A 21,584-nucleotide genomic window follows, 5' to 3' on the forward strand; every position below is an offset into this window, starting at 1 on the left:
GCTGATGTGTGAAGCGTGCGGTGCGTCCAGATAACTTCGGGTGCCTCATTTTTAACTGGTGCTTGAAGACCTGTCTTGAATCGTGACATAGTCAAAACAAACACGAGTCCAATGGAGTTATGCCACTTATCTCATTCCTATAAACAAAACTGTCAATTGTATTGTATCCTAGAGTTTGGCAACCGCTGCATTAACCACTCTATCGCCGAGCGCCCGCCGGTGGGCACTTTGTGATGTCATTCACACGCCACGCGCCCACCCATGGGCGCATTGTTTTAAAATCGTAATGAACGTGTCTAATTATTTTTTTTAAATGAAAGACACCTCCGAATATCCCAATGAACCATACACCACACAGAAATATTCATAAATCAAAGTAGTTATCAAGACAATACGATCTTTGTATCTAGGGCTGACACATATGCCGGCGTAAAATGACATGACATCACTGTTGGACAATTTTTATTATTTGTTTATGTAAGTCTTTTCTAAGTGTCTAGAAACGAAAACGGCAATAATTGATGAAGAAACGCCTATTCCACTTGTGAACAATGCTGTTTTTGTTTCTATAATTTTTAATAGCCATAATAATTTTACGACAGGCGCCTCATTATTCATATCCATAAGTTGATTGAATAGCTTTATTTTTACGACTTCCATAATATAAAATTAAAAATAATTTACCCGATAAAAGTTACAAGTGACAAGTGACATGGGTAGCTTTGTAATGCGCTGTCCAAATGAAGCAATACTTTGCCGCATTTTCGAGCGAGGCGAGACGCGCTAGACGGAAATCACCGCGAGTGCGGCTTGTGTGGACATCGCGAGACTCAAATCGTATCATGTGGGCAAAACTTTATATGTATGTATTGCAGTAGTGTTTTATTATGATTTCCGATAGAATAATATTAGATGCATGGTTATATTTGCCACTTATTTATCAAGTAATATTATATTTTTGTTTCATGTTGAGCGCGTTTCAGTGTGCATTTCATAATTTTTCTAAGTTTGTAATATTATTTCGTAAATTTTCGGTGAATTTTATTATTCCTAAAATAGAGTACCTACCTATAAACATTGATAGTGTGTAATAGATATATTTGTGTGTTTGTGTTTTGTCACCCTTCAAAATGGAAGATGATCATAATAATCCTGAGCAAGAAGCCGATGATATTTTATTTTCGACACAAGAATCGGAAGATGAGAAAATTATTGAAATAAAATAAAAAAATCTAAAAAACACTATTATAGAATTTTTGATGAGATGACCCTGAAAATGATGACCGTGAATAGTGATGACCCTGAATAGTGAAGACTGAATTCTATGTGAAAAAATACATCAATAATAATAAAAGTGAAAAAAATACTTATATATAATATAATAATATAAAAAATAATATAAAAAATAAATAAATATTGTTGGGTGACAGCCCTGAGTGAAAAATATATCGTAGTTTTCCATGAAAAATTAATACAATCTATGTTACCATACATAATATGTGAGTATTACTATACATTATATATTTATTTCAACTTTTTCTATTTTTTTTAGTTTTTTAAAAATGTGTGGCATATAGGTGTTAATTTGATTTTAACTCTTGGCGATAGAGTGGTTAAAGACACATGTCCCACGAGAGAGAATAGCACAGCCTTGAATTGTAAACTGAGTTATATTTTATTAATGGCATTGAATTGTCTTATTCCACTTGCAGTTGGTAGGTGATCTCGTTCCTGGAGATCATCACTATATCCAGGTCTTCAATATCCTGATGCGTCGTTGTTATGAGTACCTGGACCTTCAGCTGGTTGGGAGGGATTATTTTGACCCGAGGGCGAAGGTTGGTGCTCACATTATTTGTGTTTTAATACTATCCATATTCAAATTGTGTTATTTCCCTATTTTTACTAGTGTTTCATTAATAATTCATCATTTCGGTCTTATTTTTGTATTAATGATTGATTGTAAGATGGGTATTATACTCAGCTGTATACATTCAGTATATTTATTCTAAATATTAAATACATCAATTTACATTTTCGAGTATTGATATAACTAAAACAAAATTTAGACTAACTTACCCATGGTCTCAGGGTTAGTATTATGAAAGTTGAGATGTCCCAACCATGAGGCGAAATTACCGACAAGACAAGTCCTGTGATATAATTTGTAATTTAATATCATTAAAGCAGAGATCAGCACCGTGACCAGAATCCATACCTATTTATGAAATGACAGGTGAAACGGAGTATTTTAAATAAAATTGTCCTATATAGTATGTCACAATTATATACGTCAGTCCTTTTCTAACGCATGTTACAGTATTGCATAAGTCAATGAAGGAATAAGACAGATACGTATCGATGAACCAATTTGCAAAGTCGAGTGTCAACACATGACTCATAACAGATAGGACGGGGGTAGAACAAAAAGTAATCAAACCACAAAATTTCTGATTTTCAATATAATATATTGAACTGCAAAATTCTTAAAATTCAATTAAATTTGTCTGAACAAAAATTTAAGTCAACAGCACTGGACCCGAGAGTATAGGTGTGGAAAACATAACTTTTTCAGTCAAAAAAGCGAAATTATCTGACGTAAAATTTACTCGCAAGTATTTGATATTATTAAATTATTGAATTGAATTCAAATTGAATATTATTCAATATACGTATCTACTTGTTGTACCATAAAACTTATGTAGTTGCACTAAAAGCCGGCATGTTCAACTCGAAATTTGACGTAAATGAAAAATATTTGTCAAAATAATAGCTTATTTTAATTATATAAAACAGTAGTTGACCTGTTTACGAAATTTTCAATCTAAAAAAAACTTTTCGTTTTTTAGATAGGTACATACTAATAAAAATATATGGTAAATTAAAAAAAAAAAATTTCTATACTTTAGTTGGGCATGGTGCCGACTCTGCATTAAAGCATACTGTATTCACGCTTTACAAAATTTGATAAAAAATTCCATTGAAACGTAGTTGAAACAACCCTAATCTTGGTCTGTTTAGTGTACTTATTAACCCGATCTGCGCGTAAAGTTTCCATACAAAAGATGTACTGTCCGCGGTCGGTTTTTCGAAATGTTATTCTTCGCTGTATTATAATAAATACGGCAGTTAAAAATTGTGGCTACAACTGTTATCATGCCTAGATACATAAGGATCCAAGTGCCACACTAAAACACATAATGAAGTGTTGAATTTAGCTGTGTTTACTTTAACAAAACTACTGTATTGCTTTGTTCAGATAAACTCTGTTGCCATTTTCGATGACATACCACTCGACTTCAAAACAAGTGCGCTGACAAATCCATTAAAATTGGATGTTAGTCCCCAGTTTTATTTCGTGGCATAGACTGTGTCAGCATTTTACATGTTTTATGGGCCATTCTAATTTAAGCGTTAAAGGTGAGTCCACACTGGTTGAAAATATTATAATAATTTTATTTTTAGTGAAACTTGGATTTTGTAGATTACTTTTCAGTTTTATTGAGCATTGTGTTATGTTAGTGATTGTCATTTTATGTTTTGTAAAAAAAACAATATTTATTTTTTAAATTGCGTAAATTTTTCCAAGTGCTATAAAAACTTTTTTTGGGTAAGGTTTTAAAAATTTACAAGCATTAAATTGTACGCGAAGATAATATGTAATATAGTTGAAAAGTCTATATTCCATGATTTATATTTTATATTATATTGTATACCCGTGTGTTTTTTTATCAAAAATTTATACGTTTTATATATTCCTTCATAGTAATTCGTAATTTATTGGTAAAACTTGCAATCCTCTAAAATATAATAATATATATTTTTTCATTCCGTGTGGACGCATCTTTACTAAATATTTACGACTTTCAATAATGAGCTCGATTTATGACTTTGAAACAATAGGGGAGACACATGAGTAATAAATGACGTAATCCAGAACACAAGTTCAAGTACATTTTTAGAAATATTACGACAAATTTCTTTTCGTTTTTTGGTTGTCTTTTTCGTATTCCCGCACATGATGTAAAAATCGCGGTGAATTCAACTTTACACGGTAAATACTCGGCGCACACTCAACTCGAATGAAATATATTTTGTATACCTACTGCGCAGCCGCGAAAAATACCGCGTAGATTTGAACTGATGCAATCGTACCAGCGAATCTCAATAGATCGAGGGGGTTCAAAAAATCGATGTTTATGAAATTAAAACAACATATTTTTGACAAAGTTATTGATATGGCGATACGAACACGAATCAGAGCATCTTTCAATACAAAAATCAATACTATGCGTGAAGTATTTCCTACTTTATTGACATTTCAATTTTCGATATCAACAGTTGCGACATCCGCCCAGTATCAGAGCTTATGTAAAAAACAACATATGTCCCATCCGCGGCGATCGGGTTAATGCTTGTTAAAATCCAATTCATGTAAATTTAATATGTTCGTTTCTGGAGAGGCTTGTATATAAAAGAATGACTAGTTGAAACAGCAAGATATTATCTTATACTTGGGGCTGTCCATATATCAATTTAGTACCCACATCAGTGTTGCCATTTTTTTCTATGATGATTATAGTACAAAGGCGTAAAAATTATAGTATTTCTGTAAAAAATATAGTACAGGAACATTTTTCGGCTTATATCCTTTACAATTATAGTAATTTGCCGTAAAATTATAGTATTTTACATTTTTTGGAGAATCAAAATTATGGTATTGTACTATAATTATAGTACGGTTGGCAACACTGACCCACATAGTCTATTTTTTCTTAACTCTTAAGTATCAGTGGTATTTGGCAGTTTCATTGTTTGTATTTTTCTTTGACTGTCTTTGATGTTGTGTGTTGTGGTCATGTCTGATGATAGAATACTCTATTGTGACTACAAGACAACAACGTATAATAGGAATTAGAAACAGACTATGAAAGTGACAATGAAATATTTTCACAATCTATTGCAGCATTGAATGTAATTCCTAAGTGGTCATTGTATAAAAAACAAGCCACTCCCATTAAATTTTCTGGAGCACTGGTATCAATGTGCCAATGTGGAATTATAGTACCGAGCCTCCAAAATTATAGTATTTCAGCAAAAGATATAGTACACATTGAATGACCAATAGTTTTCTGCATTTATTTTTCACAACATTGCGCATGAAGTAAATAATGTCACCTTTTTCAATGGAAACGACGAAATTAATGCATAAATGAGAAATCGCATTGTATAAAAAATAGGCGAATCCTCAAGAATAATCATTATGTTTAATGTAAATATACAATTGCATAAGTCGTCAGTCCTTAGGATCGGGCAACTAAAAATAAAAATATTCAATCAACAAACATTATGAAATTAATTATCGGCAGTCATTCAAATATAATAACTGCTAGTTATTTTGCCTCTAACATCATCTCAAAAAATGGAAAACCGTTCAGTGATAGAGAATATAATATGAAAGAAGAGTGGTTTAAATGCTTCCACGATCTTGAATTTGAAAACAAGGAACAAAATGTTCAATGAATAAAAGATATGCCTTTGGCTAGAAATACGATAAAACATAGAATATTAAGAACTCAATATGTATTTTTAACCCTTTTACGGCGACCGTATAGCGGTCAGATACGCAAACCTTGACCTGTTGATGACGCAAAAATTATTTTTCATGCGGCATTGAGAATTTTATTAAAAAATAGTCCGATCCATCCGCCTACTTCCACCTATATAACTTTGTCAAAAATATGTTCTTTTAATTTCATAAACATCGATCTATTGGGATTCGCCGGTACGATTGTATCAGTTCAATCTACGCGGTATTTTACAGCGCCTGTGCACTAGGTATACAAAATATTTTCATTCGAGTCAGTGTGCGGCCGAGTCATTTACTGCGTAATGTTGAATATTCACCGCGATTTTTACAACACCACGTTTGCGGGAATAAAAGACAACCAAAAAACTGAACCGAAAACAGAAATGTGTCGTCGAAATAATTCTAATTATGTACTTGAACTTGTGTTCTGTATTATGTCATTTATTACTCATTGTCATGTGTCACCCCAATTGTTTGAAAGTCATAAATCAAGCTCATTATTGAATGTCGTAAATATGTAGTAAAGATGCGTCCACACGGAATGAAAAAATATAATATATTATTATATTTTAGTTATGGCGATTGCAAGTTTTACCAATAAATTACGAATTACTATGAAGGAATATATTAAACATAAAAATGTTTGATAAAAAAAAACATACGGGTATACAATATAATATAAATCATGGAATATTGACTTTTCAACTATATTACAATATTATCTTTGCATGCAATTTAATGTTTATAAAATTTTAAAACCTCACAAAAAATTCTATTTTTTAGTGTGGCACTTCAAACCTTATGTATCTAGGCATGATAACAGTTATACCAGCTATGTTTAATCGCCGTATTTATATACAGTGAAGAATAGCATTTAAAAAAAGTGTACCGCAGACAAGGCTTCTTATGTATTGAAACGTCCGCGGCGGCCGGGTTAAGCAATTTTTTTGCTATGAAAAACTGCTTGGCACTTCAGACTGTCGAAAAATATTATTCGGGAAATTTTGGCACGCGTACGTAAAAAGGTTCGCCAACCCTGGTATAAAACTATTTGTTTGAAGAGTCTTGCGGTTTGGCTCTTAATTGCTAGACCAGAGTGAACACGCGGGCAGCGGCGCGTGAAACTCTTGATGTATAACTGTGTGGAATGTTTCGTGTCATTCGCTAGTATTGCTTCGTCTTTATAGGTTATGATGTAGATACAACTAGCAACTAATTCCCTGATATTTGACTGAATAAATTTGCAGATTGATATTCGGGAGCACAAACTCCAAATATGGCCAGGGTATAAAACTACAATAGCCCAGTATGAGAACAGTTTAATGATGGTTGCGGAGATTACACACAAGGTGATGCGCCTCGACACGGTGCTCGATTGCCTGAGAGGCAATAACCATGACATTCAGGCATTCACAGCTGCCGTAGTTGGTAAGACCCCACCTTGCCTTGCAGGTTGTTTATATTTATAAATTGCATGTACATGTGTATATTATAATTATTATTTGCTGAACAGATTTTTGTTTTAAAAGACACTGAGCCCTTACAATATAAATAAAGTTAAGAATAAATTTAATAAAACAAATGTGTCGACCACCTCCTCCTCACTCGAAGGAAGACAGTAATTAAGTTCTTGAGCCATTGCGTTCCAATATTGTGTCAACTGTATGTCCCCTATGACTTAGGATGTCTTACCGAGAGAGAAAGCTCATTTTCATTTGGACTCAACCGAAGTAACAATTATATGACACAAACCAGAATCGTACACACTCCAGTATACATAATTAAAAATCAGGATTGATTAGCGTTTCTCTGCTGTTCTATTTGAATAAAACATTCTGCAGCAAAAGGGTTTAAAGTATGAATTATTCAATAGTATTTTCAATGCATCGGTAACCAATTAAGTGCCGGGAAGTTTCGTATGGCAGCAAGTGAGAGGCTGCGAATTTTTTAGCAAAAATAAACCTTATTATTTTTTATTTTTTTTTTAAATATATTGAAAGTGTATCATTAACAGTTATCAATTACAGTATAACCTCGTTTTTACGTGCCCGGAATTCACGTTTTCCCGGCAGTTGCGTGTAATTTTTTCAGTCCCGATGTATTTCAGTACATTTAATACCCGGATTTACGTCAGAAATATTCAAAATATGCGAGTTACGCGCGCTTGACAATGATTGGGTCGTGACATTTGAACGGCGTAAGGTGAGAATTACATAACAAAAATGCAACAAACTAATATACATGATTTCTTTAATAAAAAATAAAAAAAAATTCAATAAAAATTTTAATCGAATGTTTTTTAACCCGATCGCCGCGGATGGGACATATGTTGTTTTTTACATAAGCTCTGATACTGGGCGGATGTCGCAACTGTTGATATCGAAAATTGAAATGTTGGTAAAGTAGGAAATACTTCACGCATAGTATTAATTTTTGTATTGAAAAATGCTCTGATTCGTGTTCGTACCGCCATATCGATAACTTTGTCAAAAATATGTTGTTTTAATTTCATAAACATCGATCTTTCGAACCCCCTCGATCTATCGAGATTCGCCGGTACGATTGCATCAGTTCAAATCTACGCGGTATTGTTCGCGGCTGCGCAGTAGGTATACAAAATATATTTCATTCGAGTTGAGTGTGCGCCGAGTATTTACCGTGTAAAGTTGAATTCACCGCGATTTTTACATCATGTGCGGGAATACGAAAAAGACAACCAAAAAACGAAAAGAAATTTGTTGTAATATTTCTAAAAATGTACTTGAATTTGTGTTCTGGATTATGTCATTTATTACTCATGTGTCTCCCTAATTGTTTCAAAGTCATAAATCGAGCTCATTATTGCAAGTCGTAAATATTTAGTAAAGTGCGTCCACACGGAATGAAAAAATATATATTATTATATTTTAGAGGATTGCAAGTTTTACCAATAAATTACGAATTACTATGAAGGAATATATAAAACGTATAAATTTTTGCTAAAAAAACACACACAAGTAGGTATAAAATATAATATAAAATATAAATCATGGAATATTGACTTTTCAACTATATTACATATTATCTTCGCGTACAATTTAATGCTTATAAATTTTTTAAACCTTACCCAAAAAAAAGTTTTTATAGCACTTGGAAAAATTTACGCAATTCAAAAAATAAATATTGTTTTTTTTACAAAACATAAAATGACAATCACTAACATAATACAATGCTCAATAAAACTGAAAAGTAATCTACAAAATCCAAGTTTCACTAAAAAAAAAAAACAAAAAAATTATTATAATATTTTCAACCAGTGTGGACTCACCTTTATGCTTAAATTAGAATGGCCCATAAAACATGTAAAATGCTGACACAGTCTATGCCAAGAAATAAAACTGGTGACTACCATCCAATTTTAATGGATTTGTCATCAATAAAACTTACACTAATTAACAATAATTCATAAGTCACCAATAAAAGCTATTATTTTCAATAATTTTTATGGCATTTTTAAGTGTTTTTGAGTAAAATAAAATTAGTCAGTGATTAATTGCCTTCATCAGCGCACTTGTTTTGAAGTCGAGTGCTTTGTCATAGAAAATGGCTACAGAGTTTATCTGAACAAAGCAATACGGTAGTTTTGTTAAAGTAAACACAGTGAAATTCAACACTCCATTATGTGTTTTAGTGTGGCACTTGGATCCTTATGTATCTAGGCATGATAACAGTTGTAGCCACAATTTTTAACTGCCGTATTTATTATAATACAGCGAAGAATAACATTTCGAAAAACCTACCGCGGACAGCACATCTTTTGTATGTAAACTTAACGCGCCGATCGGGTTAATAAAACATTATTTTTTTAGAAACATAAAATTTAAATGTTCTTTTTTCAATACCCCTCTTTTACATTTTCCCTCCAATTAGGTTTTTTTTTCAGTCCCTTAAAAAACGTAAAATACGTGTTATACTGTATATGCTAAATGTCTCATTATTGGACCAGTATTCTTCTGAATTTTAAATTACAGTACTCTCTCAGTAATACGTCACCCAAAAAACCAGACAAGTGTCCAATTAGTGAAAGCATACATGATTTTTTAATAAAAAATAAAAAAAAATTCAATAAAAATTTTAATTAAATGTTTTTTAATATAACATTATTTTTTTAGAAACATAAAATTTAAATGTTCTTTTTTTCAATACCTCTCTTTTACATTTTCCCTCCAATTAGGTTTTTTTTTTTTCAGTCCCTTAAAAAACGTAAAATAGGGGTTATACTGTATATGCTAAATGTCTCATTATTGGACCAGTATTCTTCTGAATTTTAAATTACAGTACTCTCTCAGTAATACGCCACCCAAAAAACCAGACAAGTGTCCAATTAGTGAAAGCAGCGGATTAAAGTGCATACATACAAAATATGGTAAAAATTATAACAGGTATTTTGTAAACATAGTTTTTTTTTGAGAAATTTCTACTAGCAAATTACGATTTTATTCATAATCAATATCAAGTATTTACTAAATTATACACTAGAATTATTTATAAACTAATTTTATTAACTAAATATTAAACAGTAAATCACTTGACACAACCAGTTCAGTGAGGCAGATATTCTTGAATGGTTTAAGATTCCTGGCTATCAGTTTGTGTGTCCCAGCTGCATTGGAGCACGGCATAATTGTGATGCGGTCCTTGGGCGCTTTCCTCCCTGGTACATTACTTTCTTCACAATGAACGTACGTTTTACGAAGAAGTTTCCAAAATAAACCTGTCTAATCTGCGTTGTATACTTGTACGCGGCGAACTACTGAATTTGACAAGTGAATTATAGAGCTCGATTTTGTTTTGTATGGCTGGCGCCATACGCCCGGCCATATCCGCGAACATGTTTGTTTTGGCACAGAACCGTTTTAATTATCATTATCATGGTATTAACAGTTTCGCTGCCTAGTATACTGCCGTACTAAGCACAGAGGCCGTATCTGCATTTTAGGCAAGTGGGAGATCTGAGCTTTCATATTATTTTACTTTTCCTGCTAATACTGGGGAACTTTTTATTTGCCTATAATAGTTAATTTTGGTTTAAGATTTGTTTACATACCTTGAAAATTTGATTTATGTTATTATTATTAATATGTATTGATATTAGCCATATATATGTCAGATACGGCTAATATGCCTTAGTAAATGATAGTTACAACCAAATCGCTTAGTATTTATCGAGTTTATTTCTCAAACTCCGTAGATACGGCTATTAAAACCCTTGATTTCTCCGTAACTATAGCAGTTACGGCTTGGATTTATTCACCGATCTTATACAAAAACTCTGCAGAATCCAGATATCTAAAAACATGAAAATACCTAAATACGTCAGTTACGGCCTCTGTGCTCAGTACGGCAGTATATACTATAGAATTGACCCCATGTGCCAATCCACGAAAACGTAAAAATTAGGTCAAGGTAGATGAAAACAAGTGATGACTATATTCATAATATTTTTTTAGTAGATAAACATGTCAATACGGCAGTAAAATATAATGTCACCGGTTGGAGCCGGTGGCACTGCTCTTGAACTTGAACCGTATTTCGAGGGCTTAGTGCAACTTTACAGGAGAGCCAAAAATCGTTATTTTAGATTCTTGTAACTAACTCTACAAGGGAAATGTTTATTTAAAACCTACTGTTAATATTTTATAATTTATTGTGTATTGTACGTTTATCTTGCTTATGATGATGTTAAAATTTATAGGGATAGTTTTTAAAAAATATGAAAACAAGGGTAACTTATGTAGTTAGCGTTAAACTTTACTGACGATTTAATAAGAAATTAGAAAAGATTGACATAACGTTGTTTGACTATCATGTAGCCGTAAATGTAAAATAAGTTATCCCAAAAAAAAAAAAAAAAAGACTTGGAGATGTAGATAACGTTGTCTGACTTTAAGCACTGGATTTGTTATAAATAAGTTATGTTATTACAAGTCGGTAAATTATAAAATTTTTCACAGTACTTAACATTGAAAACATTCAAGTGGGTTTTGTGAATGAAGGCCCTTGTAAAATGCTTGAAAATAATTTTATGGAATTTATTTTATGGTTTTTTTTATGGCCTGAGATAAGGAAATTTATCATTCCCTAATTGATTTTATGAGATTTGGTGTTCACCATGTTATGAAAAGTATCAAATTTCAAAGCAATCCACTTGAGTATGAAGACCAATTAATATTTTCTTTGAACAGTGGCATGCTTGACTAAAAAACTTTATAAAATCATACTGAAAAATATTCTAAATAACCTAATGCTGCCACTGCCGAACATGTGATAAGTGGTATGTAGGTAGGACCTTATAAAACACAGTGCTGAAAAATGTCTATAAAAAAAACAAATTAAAAACCAACTAGCGAAAAATATCAGTAACATCTACGATGCTAGCTAAGAAATAAATCACTCAATGGTAGTGCCAGTGAAATAATGACAATTTTGTGATTACTATACAGGCGGGATGCTGTTGAATTGCAAGCTTCATATTTTTCTGCTATTTGTCTATCTATGGTAGCTATGGTAGGCGGAGCAATTTTCCTTCAGCACGATTGGTCCTACTGTAGCTATGAGCAGTCAGGCTATAAAAAACATGGATAAATGAAATTTGAATTTTTTCAACAGGCCAAGTAGTGTTGACCGACTACAATAACAAGACATACACCATTGATGATGTTGACTGGCAGGTCAACCCAACGAGTACCTTCAACATGAAAGGCGAAGATGTATCGTACATTGACTATTATAAAAAGGTATGTTCGATGCCAATGACTCTATTATACTTCTCGGTAAGTTCTATTGGCCCTAGATTTTGGTCACAACCGTATTATATTAATTTTATTTATATCATTTTCTCCCGGTATATGAGCATCTGTTGTATATAAGGCATATCAATTTGCATATTTCTAAATTGCAATTCGAGGGCTAAGTATCATAAGAACGAACGAACCAAAAATTGTATTTAAGCCCGCTGGTGTATCTGAAATTATGGATGTTTCCTTTCTCTATCGTGAATCTGATAGTCGTAACTTACATTGGATTTATGTGACAGAAATACCAGTTAACAATACGGGACATGAAGCAGCCGTTGCTGATCTCTCGGGCCAAGGCGCGCGACATCCGTGCCGGCATGTCGGAGTTCGTCTACTTGATTCCTGAGTTGTGCCGCATGACTGGTCTATCAGAGACCATGAAAAGCAACTTTCAGCTGATGAAGGCCATGTCAGCACATACCCGTGTCGGGCCCGAGAACCGCATTCAGCGATTATTGGGATTCAATAGTCGGCTGCAAACGACCCAGGCCTGCGTCAAAGTAAGTTACAGCCTAATATATTGCATACAGAAGAATGAACCTAATGAGGTTTTAGGTTTATAGTTTATCGATACTTTATTATACTGGATACTGTATTTCAAAAAAACACTACCTTATTCTTAGGTCAATAATTATTATAAAGCAATCATTATTATACAAACAAATGTGTTAATCTTACCCATTTTTTGAATAATAAATGCCTAATTCTTGTCAAATTTGGGATCACAGAGATTATCAATATAATTTTTATCGTAAATATTTCACTATAATAATGTCGATATAAATTATACTGATGGTTTTATAAATGCGTTTAAAAATTAATAAATGTAAAAAATCTTAACACCACTGCACGTTTATGTACTGAAATATGACTATATTCTAAAACATTAGAGTGAGAGGTTTAAAAGAATACTATTTTATGTAATAAAAATACTTTATGCAGTCATCAAATGTTTAAAATAAATATAAAGGATAATAAGGCTTCAAAATTAAGTATATAAATAGATTATCTACAACGTTTAAGGAATGTCCAGGATCATGCTTTGAAAATAGAAAAAAGCTCCATTTTGACCCACGCTGAGCATGTCCGCCCTTAATAATTAAGTATTATAATAAATAACATAAGTACCCATTTATTTTACAAAAAGGGGTGTTGTTAAATAAATTAAAAATACTTTGGCTTTTTAAATTAATATTTTTGCTTATAGGTACTTAACCACATATAGATAAAATAAAAATAAATGATTTTTTAAATTTTTGATATTGATGTTTTTAAGGTTTCGCTTATATTATTATTAGGTATTGTTATTTTTCAAAATGAAATAGGTACGTATCTACTCGTACATAATTAAATATGGCTACCTACTAATTATGATATAATAAAATTGTAATCAACTATTCAGTTTTACAAAACAATTGTTGTCCCACATTTTTTAAGGAGTAATCGCTGTATTATCCTCATTCTCATCTTCCTGATCGGATTTTGGTAAAGTATCTTCCACTGATAATCCATGTGGCAGTTTCATAAACTCATCCGTCATCTCTGAGGGATATTACCTTTAACACAGAGACTTTCAAGATCGTTATACTTGATCTCCGATATTGGTGATTTAGCACTATACGGCAAGGGTGGCTGCGCTTAAAGCATCAGCACTTGATCGGGATCTGATGACATTTTCTAGGTCTAACAGTTTAGTCCTACTGTCACCAGAGTAGGTACGATATTTGGTAAGTTTTTTAAATGATGCCTTTCGTAATTTTTGCCATCACAGCTATAAATAAACCAAAGCCTTGTCACTGCATTGAGAACTTGTGTAACAAAACAATTATTATTTGGGTTTGGAATGAGTTTCTATTATTTCTTATGGGAAATTCACTTTGATACAAGTGCTTTTGATTATAACTGTGTTCTTGGAACGATAGTCCAAGGTTTGACTATTATTTGCGGCCTTAATAGATGGCTGTATGTATATATTCCATTAACGTTTTATTACCAAAGGACCACCCTATTACTTAGTCAAAGAATCCCTTTGACTTATATTTGTGGGAATCCTCTAAAACTTATATAATTGATTAGGGATTTCCCACCTTTGGTTTAGTGAATTTTAAAAAAATTGTGCGCTTTACTCTATAGGATCTGAAGGATTGGGACATGACGTTGGAAAAGAAGTTGGTGGAGATCCCGGCGCGACAGCTGCCGCAGGAGACAATTTTGCAGGGCAAGGACCGCAAGTATATGTCAGGAGACACCAATGATGGATGGACCAGGGAGCTCAGGAATAAGCCTATGTTGTCATCGGCCAACATTACCAAGTGGGCCGTGATCATCCCGCAGCGCTGCAAGCGAGAGGCGGATGGCTTCGTGCAGATGATCATCAAGGCAGGGCAAGGAATGGGGTTGAACTGGCCAAACCCTTCGGTGGTTGACATACCCAATGACAATATTCCCGTTTATTTGGATGCTCTGGAGCGCACCATCTCAACTATGAATCCCAACATCATTGTATGTATGGTTACCAACGACCGTCCAGAACGCTACTCTGCCATTAAGAAAAAGTGCTGTGTGGACCGTGGAGTCCCCTCGCAAGTGATTACTGCACGAGCCATGAACAACAAGAACGCTATGTCTATCGCCACCAAGGTGGTCATCCAGATGAACTGTAAGACAGGCGGTGCGCCATGGTCCGTGCCGATACCACTCGCGGGTCTAATGGTAGTGGGCTTCGACGTGTGCCACGACGCCTCCAACAAGAATAAGAGCTACGGGGCCATGGTCGCCTCGCTGGACAATGCGATGTCGCGGTATTTCAATGCTGTCACCCCACACACCAACGGAGAGGAATTGTCGAACCAATTTTCGATGAATATAAAAAAGGCCTTGCAGAAGTACAAGGAGGTGAATGGGTCATTGCCCACGCGCGTACTCATCTACAGGGATGGAGTCGGGGAGGGCCAGATCCCCTATGTGTACGAGCACGAGGTGAGGATGTTTGTTTTGCTCTTCTGTTTTATTTCTTATGAATATTATCTTTCATACTTAAAAATCGTAGGTTCGCAGCTGGGAAAAAATGTATGTGTGCTTTTATCCAGTTCAAGGACTAAATGAGTTGGGTGAATGGCCGACAATCATTCTTCATAAAATAAAACCTCGCTCACTCACTCTTTAATGTCCAACCTATTCGCTCATAAGTTCGTCAGCTGAATGCAGAACTATTCTAACTTACATTCGAAATATTTTAGGAGAGTTCTTTGAATCAACAATGAAATTTTAAGATTCTCATGGTTTGGGTTAATGAAAATTCGACAAATTAGCCAGTGTAATTTTTGAACCAAATCTCATTTGAAACATTACTAATTAAATTATTGAATTCGAGTACTCCATTGAGGGGTTATAATATTTCTTTTTTTAAGGCCGTACATCAGTTGAGGCACGGTCTAAAAAGATCGTTGCTAGGCGATGCGCGGGTTGCGGGTGCAAATGACGCCTATCTAACGAAATATTATTTGTCATATAAATCCAACATACGTCCATTTTATGTTTTGTTTATTGTTCTATTAGTAACAAAAATAATAATATATTCATTGACTTGTTTTCTTTTTAAAGTAAATGGGTAACATTTTTAGTCATCTTTACACGATTTAAGAATTAATTGGCCCGTCGCCATCATGAAGCAAAGTGACGTGCTTCTAGCTCGACGTTCTCTCACTGAATGCGAGCGAGTCCAAAATTTCGTCGCGCCTACAGTTAAAAATTATTTGCCGTTTCACTGATGCGTCACCTTAAGGGATTTAGCCAAGATGTAGACACTTTGCTCAGTTGTATTGTATTTCATTCTTCCAACTCCTTCATTAATATTTTAAGAATTACACGTACATAATTGAATTGGTAACCAATATAAGACTTAACCCATTGATTATTTGATAACATCTGTTATAAATTACAATGTAAATTCATTATCAACCTCTTCTCCAACTCATAAGCAATACAATGTCTAATCAAGCTGAACCAGCTCAACATGATCAGTCATAGGAGTTTTAATGGTTAGTAACAAGACGACTTGGTGAAGCACATTATCAACCTCGATGTACTTCATCTAATAATATTGTAATATATTGACAGAACATTTTTGTTGTGATCCTATTGTAATGATGATTTTTTCAAATCCATAGGTTGAATTTATAAAAACGTCACTCAACGATATGTATGGTGGAGCTGGCAACTATAAGATGGGCTTCATCGTGGTGACGAAGCGTCTCAACACGAGATTCTTCCAAGCATCTACGGAGGGTAACCCTAAGCCCGGAACAGTCATCGATGATGTTGTCACCAGCCCGGAAAGGTCAGTATACATTTATTTTACAGGTGCTAAGTGTAAAAAATATGACTGCCAAATTGCTTTTCTGTAAAGTTGTAAATTGTGTCCCTCTAGGCCAGGCATTAGAGGGTGTAAAATATGTCTAATGAAGAATATTTTATTATTATTTTACAATGTTTTCATACTATATACCAGGGGTGGCGAATCTATGACGTGTAGATGATTTGCACGGCACGTGAACTAAAACCAATAACAATTGAAAAAGAATTACAAATGAATATTATACTTACCTACATATAATAAAATAATGATGACATTTGAGAAAATTGTGCGGCCCGCGGCAAAAATAAATACCTAAAAAATAAAGATCTGACTGAAAATTGGCCCGCTGCGAAATTATTTTCCTAAAAAACGAACTGACTGCGAAAAATTGACCACCCTGCGGCGGAATATTTTCCTAAATAAAACGAGCCGACTGAAAAATTGACCAACCTACGGCAAAAATATTTTCCTAAAAAAAGCGAGCCGGCTGCGAAAAGTTGACCAACCTGCGGCCCGCGACGAAAATATTTTCCTAAAAAACGTGCCTACTGTGTAAAATTGATTAACCTGCGAAAATATTTTCCTAAAAAACATCAGACGGTCGAAAGATATTTTTTGGGAAATGTTTACACGCGTATGCATAAAGGTTCGCCAACCATGCTATATACAGTATAACCTCGATAATTGGAAATCCAAGGGACCCAGAAAATTTGATTTCGAATTAGAAAAAGTCTATAAATGGAATTTTCTGTGGGAAAAAAATCATCAATTTGTATGGGAACGATGTAGTACAGTACACTCTCAGTAATCCTTTGCTCGATTATCCGACAACTACTATAATTCACCGTTATTTTTACTTGTTAAAAGCACAAAATCAAGCTCTATAATTCGCCATTATTCGATTGTCAAATTCAGTAGTCCGCCATGTACAAGTATACAACGCATATGACACAGGTTTATTTTGGAAACTTCTCCTTCGTAAAACAAATTTCTGTTTATTTCTGACGTTTTCGTTTTTTTTGTTGTCTTTCGTATTCCAGCAAACATGATGTTGTTGTAAAGATCACAGTGAATATTCAACTTATCGAGAGGGTTCGAGAGATCGATGTTTATGAAATTAAAACATTTTTTTGACAAAGTTATATAGGTGGAAGTAGGCGGATGGAAATTTAAACATCATATTTTTGACGTGTGCACAGAGATCGCAGTATCTGGACAAAGTAACGTTGGCAGCTATAGGTTTATGGTGGCGCTAGTATCCTACTGTGATACATTGGCTGCTATTGGGTTAACAGCTTTCTGTATATTTCTTTATATATACCATAATAAAATATCGAAAACGGGTATAGGCAATTTTTTTTCATGACTTGTGTTTGTTCTCTTGCATAGAATGATCAAATTTTTAGACAATCTGCATACTTAACTCATTTTCGGATTTTTTATGACGTATACCACTTCTGCTTGTCATGGATATATTTTATGACTTGGGTCGGCCGTATTAAGCAATTACTATTGGAATAATCTTATTTATTTTATTTCTCACTTAATAAAAATCAGACTTCAATATTATTTCACCGCGCCTTTGTTCGATAATTGTCCGGTTCAAAAATCGAGAAATAAATAATAAATACAGAAAAAATTGAATGTTGCTTTCGGATAATAGAATAAACTGTAAATCAACGATAATCAAGTTACATAAGTACATAAATGATTTCAAATAAGAAAGAATTAAGAACCTTAGGCATAAAGCCCACCAAAAGCGTCAAATCGGGGCGATCACTGCGAAGTAGGCCCCGTGAAGCGTAAATACAACCGAAATTACACTCCTCCCACCCGCGCATTACCCTTCACCTGTGTAATAAGAGGCACGAGAAGCAGAAAATAATTATTATTTTCAGCGCCTCTCATAACAAAGCAATAAAATTATTATTTTATTTCTCGACGGCTTGTAATTCATATTCACGATGACATAATTCTACTAGCAATAGATCGCATACCCAGCAACTAAACAATAACTTCTTTGTTATTAAAATAATGGAGGCGCCCGTCTATCGACAACGCGTCCTGAAGCGGATAAAATAAAACAGCGCGTGCCCCTTTTGCATGCCGTGTTCAATGGGCTTTGACATATTTAACAACTTAGTATTTTCGTTAATTCGTCCCGCTGAGAAGCCAAACAACGCGTGAATCATGGGGCGAGCGGGCACAGCGCTTCGTCAAAACCAGTATGCTCTGCCATATTTGATCACGTATTTTCGATGATTCACATTGAATATGCACGAGCGCCCCGCATGCCCGATTGTATGTGCCCGTCGCCTTATATTTAATTTTCGAGGGTTTAAATAAAATATTTTTGGAAACACACTAGGTACATAATCTAAATAATTTTCAACGCCATGAGTCTTAAAATACAAATGGAAAATATACACAATTGCGGCGAATTTCGAAATGGTACTGAAAAATAGTGGTAAGTTGAAAAAATTATGATACCATCAGTGAAAATCTACGGGATTTTGGTCTGAAACGATGAAAAACCTCAAAAAAGTATTTAAACATTAATAAATATACAATTCAAATATTTGCGCGCCTGTCCACTAAGGTTGACCTGATTTTTCCATATTTGTGGTCAAAACCGTAGTATGTATTTGTTGGAAAAACATAATAATTACCTAATTTTGTATTTCACTTTTGTAACTTTTGAAAGTATTTCTCCATGCTCATGAAAAGCTGTAATTACAAATTTTAATGATATGTTGCATGTTTCATTATATTATAATAAACATTCACATATTACTTGGCCCATCATACTTCACTGCACAAACCATTTTTGAGCCGAATGAGCGCATGTATATAATATCTGTATAAATGTATGCATGCTTGCTGCATATTGTGTTTCAATACAATGGTATGTTTGTTTTTAAACTTTAATTTATTGCTAGGCAATAAATAACCTACTGAGTCAAAGCTGGAGTTCTGAAATGTAATAGATTTTTTCCGATTATAAATATGATTTTTTCGATTTATGGAATGTTGCATTGTTGTCTGGGATGGCTTTATATGAAAATTGCATCAGCGAGATTATATTTCAGGGAAAATTTCGTATTACGACGAATTTCGAATTAACTGCGTTCATTTTACTGTAGTAACACCTGTTGTATTGGACGCATGCAGTGAGTTAATATCCAATACTTCTATCTGTCTCATAGCAAAAATGTCGGATGATACCCATATACAATTTTCCATTGTTTAGCTGTAAAAACTACTCGTAATACATATTATATATGTAAGTCACTAATTTTCGAACATTTGTTTCCAGATATGACTTTTTCCTTGTCTCTCAGGCTGTGAGAGAAGGGACTGTTGCTCCGACATCATACAATGTGTTGTTCGACAACCTGGGACTTAATCCGGACCAAATTCAGCGACTCACCTATAAGTATACGCACTTATATTTCAATTTCTCGGGCCAGGTGCGAGTGCCTGCGCCATGTCAATATGCACATAAACTGGCCTTTCTTACAGGCCAAAACCTGCATATGGCACCGAACATTGGCCTCGATGCCAGCATGTTTTACTTGTAAAACATATTTTGCTTGTTGCGCATCTCGAAAAATTACCATATTGATTCGAAAACCAGGCAAATATGTTCTTTCTTATGTATAATTTTTCTATAATTTATAATTTTAAGTGTTGTATTACTATTAATATTGTACTGTCAATTTAGTATGGGAAGTTTACCATTGGCAATTGGTAAATTCGTCATCAGGTGTTATTATGTAAGTTGATGGCCTCTCGGTTATGTGTCCAGTTGCCGTAGTGTCTAAAATTAAAAATTTAGGTTAGTTCCATTTGGGCACACCGAAAAATCTGTGTAGGAAAAATTGCATATTTTGATAATATACCACCTGTTTTTGTTTTTTTTTCCAATTCAGAGATTGAAATCTAATGTTCTTATTAATAGGGATTCACCGTATTGTAAACATCGTCATTTTAAATTGACAATTAAATCCTATTTTGGTACATCATATTATGTCTAATATGATATATTATGATAACTGAGGGCATCTGATGTTCAATATAAAACTATGGTTTTATTCCCAGCTTCACACTAACACTGTATTATTGTTTTATGGTAATTATTTTATATAATAATGACACATTATTTCCTACGAAATCTTTAAAAAATTGTACCTTTAGTTTGGGACAGTGAGTCTTACATTCCAATGCCAAATTATGTGTATAGCTATGTTTCTTTGAGTTGCTAACAACCAGAGATACAGATACCACAAGGGCAATGCAGGGGCACTGCTATTTGAATTCATTATTCTTTATGGTTTTCATCATGTATCAGTGTTATATTGTGCCATTTTTAAAATAATATGTATGTGGTTATTTCATTTAATAACTATTTTATGTTTTTGTAATACTCCATTCTTCCGATTCATGATTTTGCAGAGGCTCATATTTATTTTGTGGTTCCATGACAAACCAGAGGGTGACTAAACAGAACAGCCAGGGAAGAAATTCATTTTTGTGGAATCTATTTATTATTAAAACTTAAGTTTATAAACGAAATATATTTAAATATTTGATTTTTTTAAATTTTCAATATTTAAGTAAAATCATCAACTGTTTATTAGGTGTACACCTGATCTTTTTGCACGGAGGATACATGCATATGCAGATCGAAAATAATCTTACTTGCGCGTTGAATTCAGAACCGTCCAAACTTGTTTGTTGCATGCACGCAATCTTGCCAACTGCAGATGATACATTTCCTCATACGTGTTTTTATTGTGAA

At 33.7% G+C, this 21,584-nt stretch overlaps 1 protein-coding gene across 1 annotated transcript in view; it reads left to right on the top strand.

Moving 5' to 3' along the window:
- Window positions 1-20,741, top strand: part of aub (piwi like RNA-mediated gene silencing protein aubergine) — a 51,331-nt gene extending 30,590 nt beyond the window's left edge. Inside the window, exons 6-12 of the mRNA XM_085960326.1 lie at window positions 1,713-1,838; window positions 6,838-7,018; window positions 12,239-12,366; window positions 12,666-12,926; window positions 14,560-15,405; window positions 16,596-16,765; window positions 20,100-20,741. Of these exons, the coding sequence (XP_085816452.1) occupies window positions 1,713-1,838; window positions 6,838-7,018; window positions 12,239-12,366; window positions 12,666-12,926; window positions 14,560-15,405; window positions 16,596-16,765; window positions 20,100-20,364 (1,977 nt within the window). The 3' untranslated portion in view covers window positions 20,365-20,741. The remainder of the gene's footprint in view (window positions 1-1,712; window positions 1,839-6,837; window positions 7,019-12,238; window positions 12,367-12,665; window positions 12,927-14,559; window positions 15,406-16,595; window positions 16,766-20,099) is intronic.
- The last annotated feature ends 843 nt before the right edge of the window (window positions 20,742-21,584 follow it).

This window comes from Rhyacophila brunnea, unplaced genomic scaffold, assembly GCF_057557595.1.
Source record: "Rhyacophila brunnea isolate RB1 unplaced genomic scaffold, BYU_Rbru_1.0 scaffold_11, whole genome shotgun sequence".
Lineage (NCBI taxonomy): Eukaryota > Metazoa > Arthropoda > Insecta > Trichoptera > Rhyacophilidae > Rhyacophila > Rhyacophila brunnea.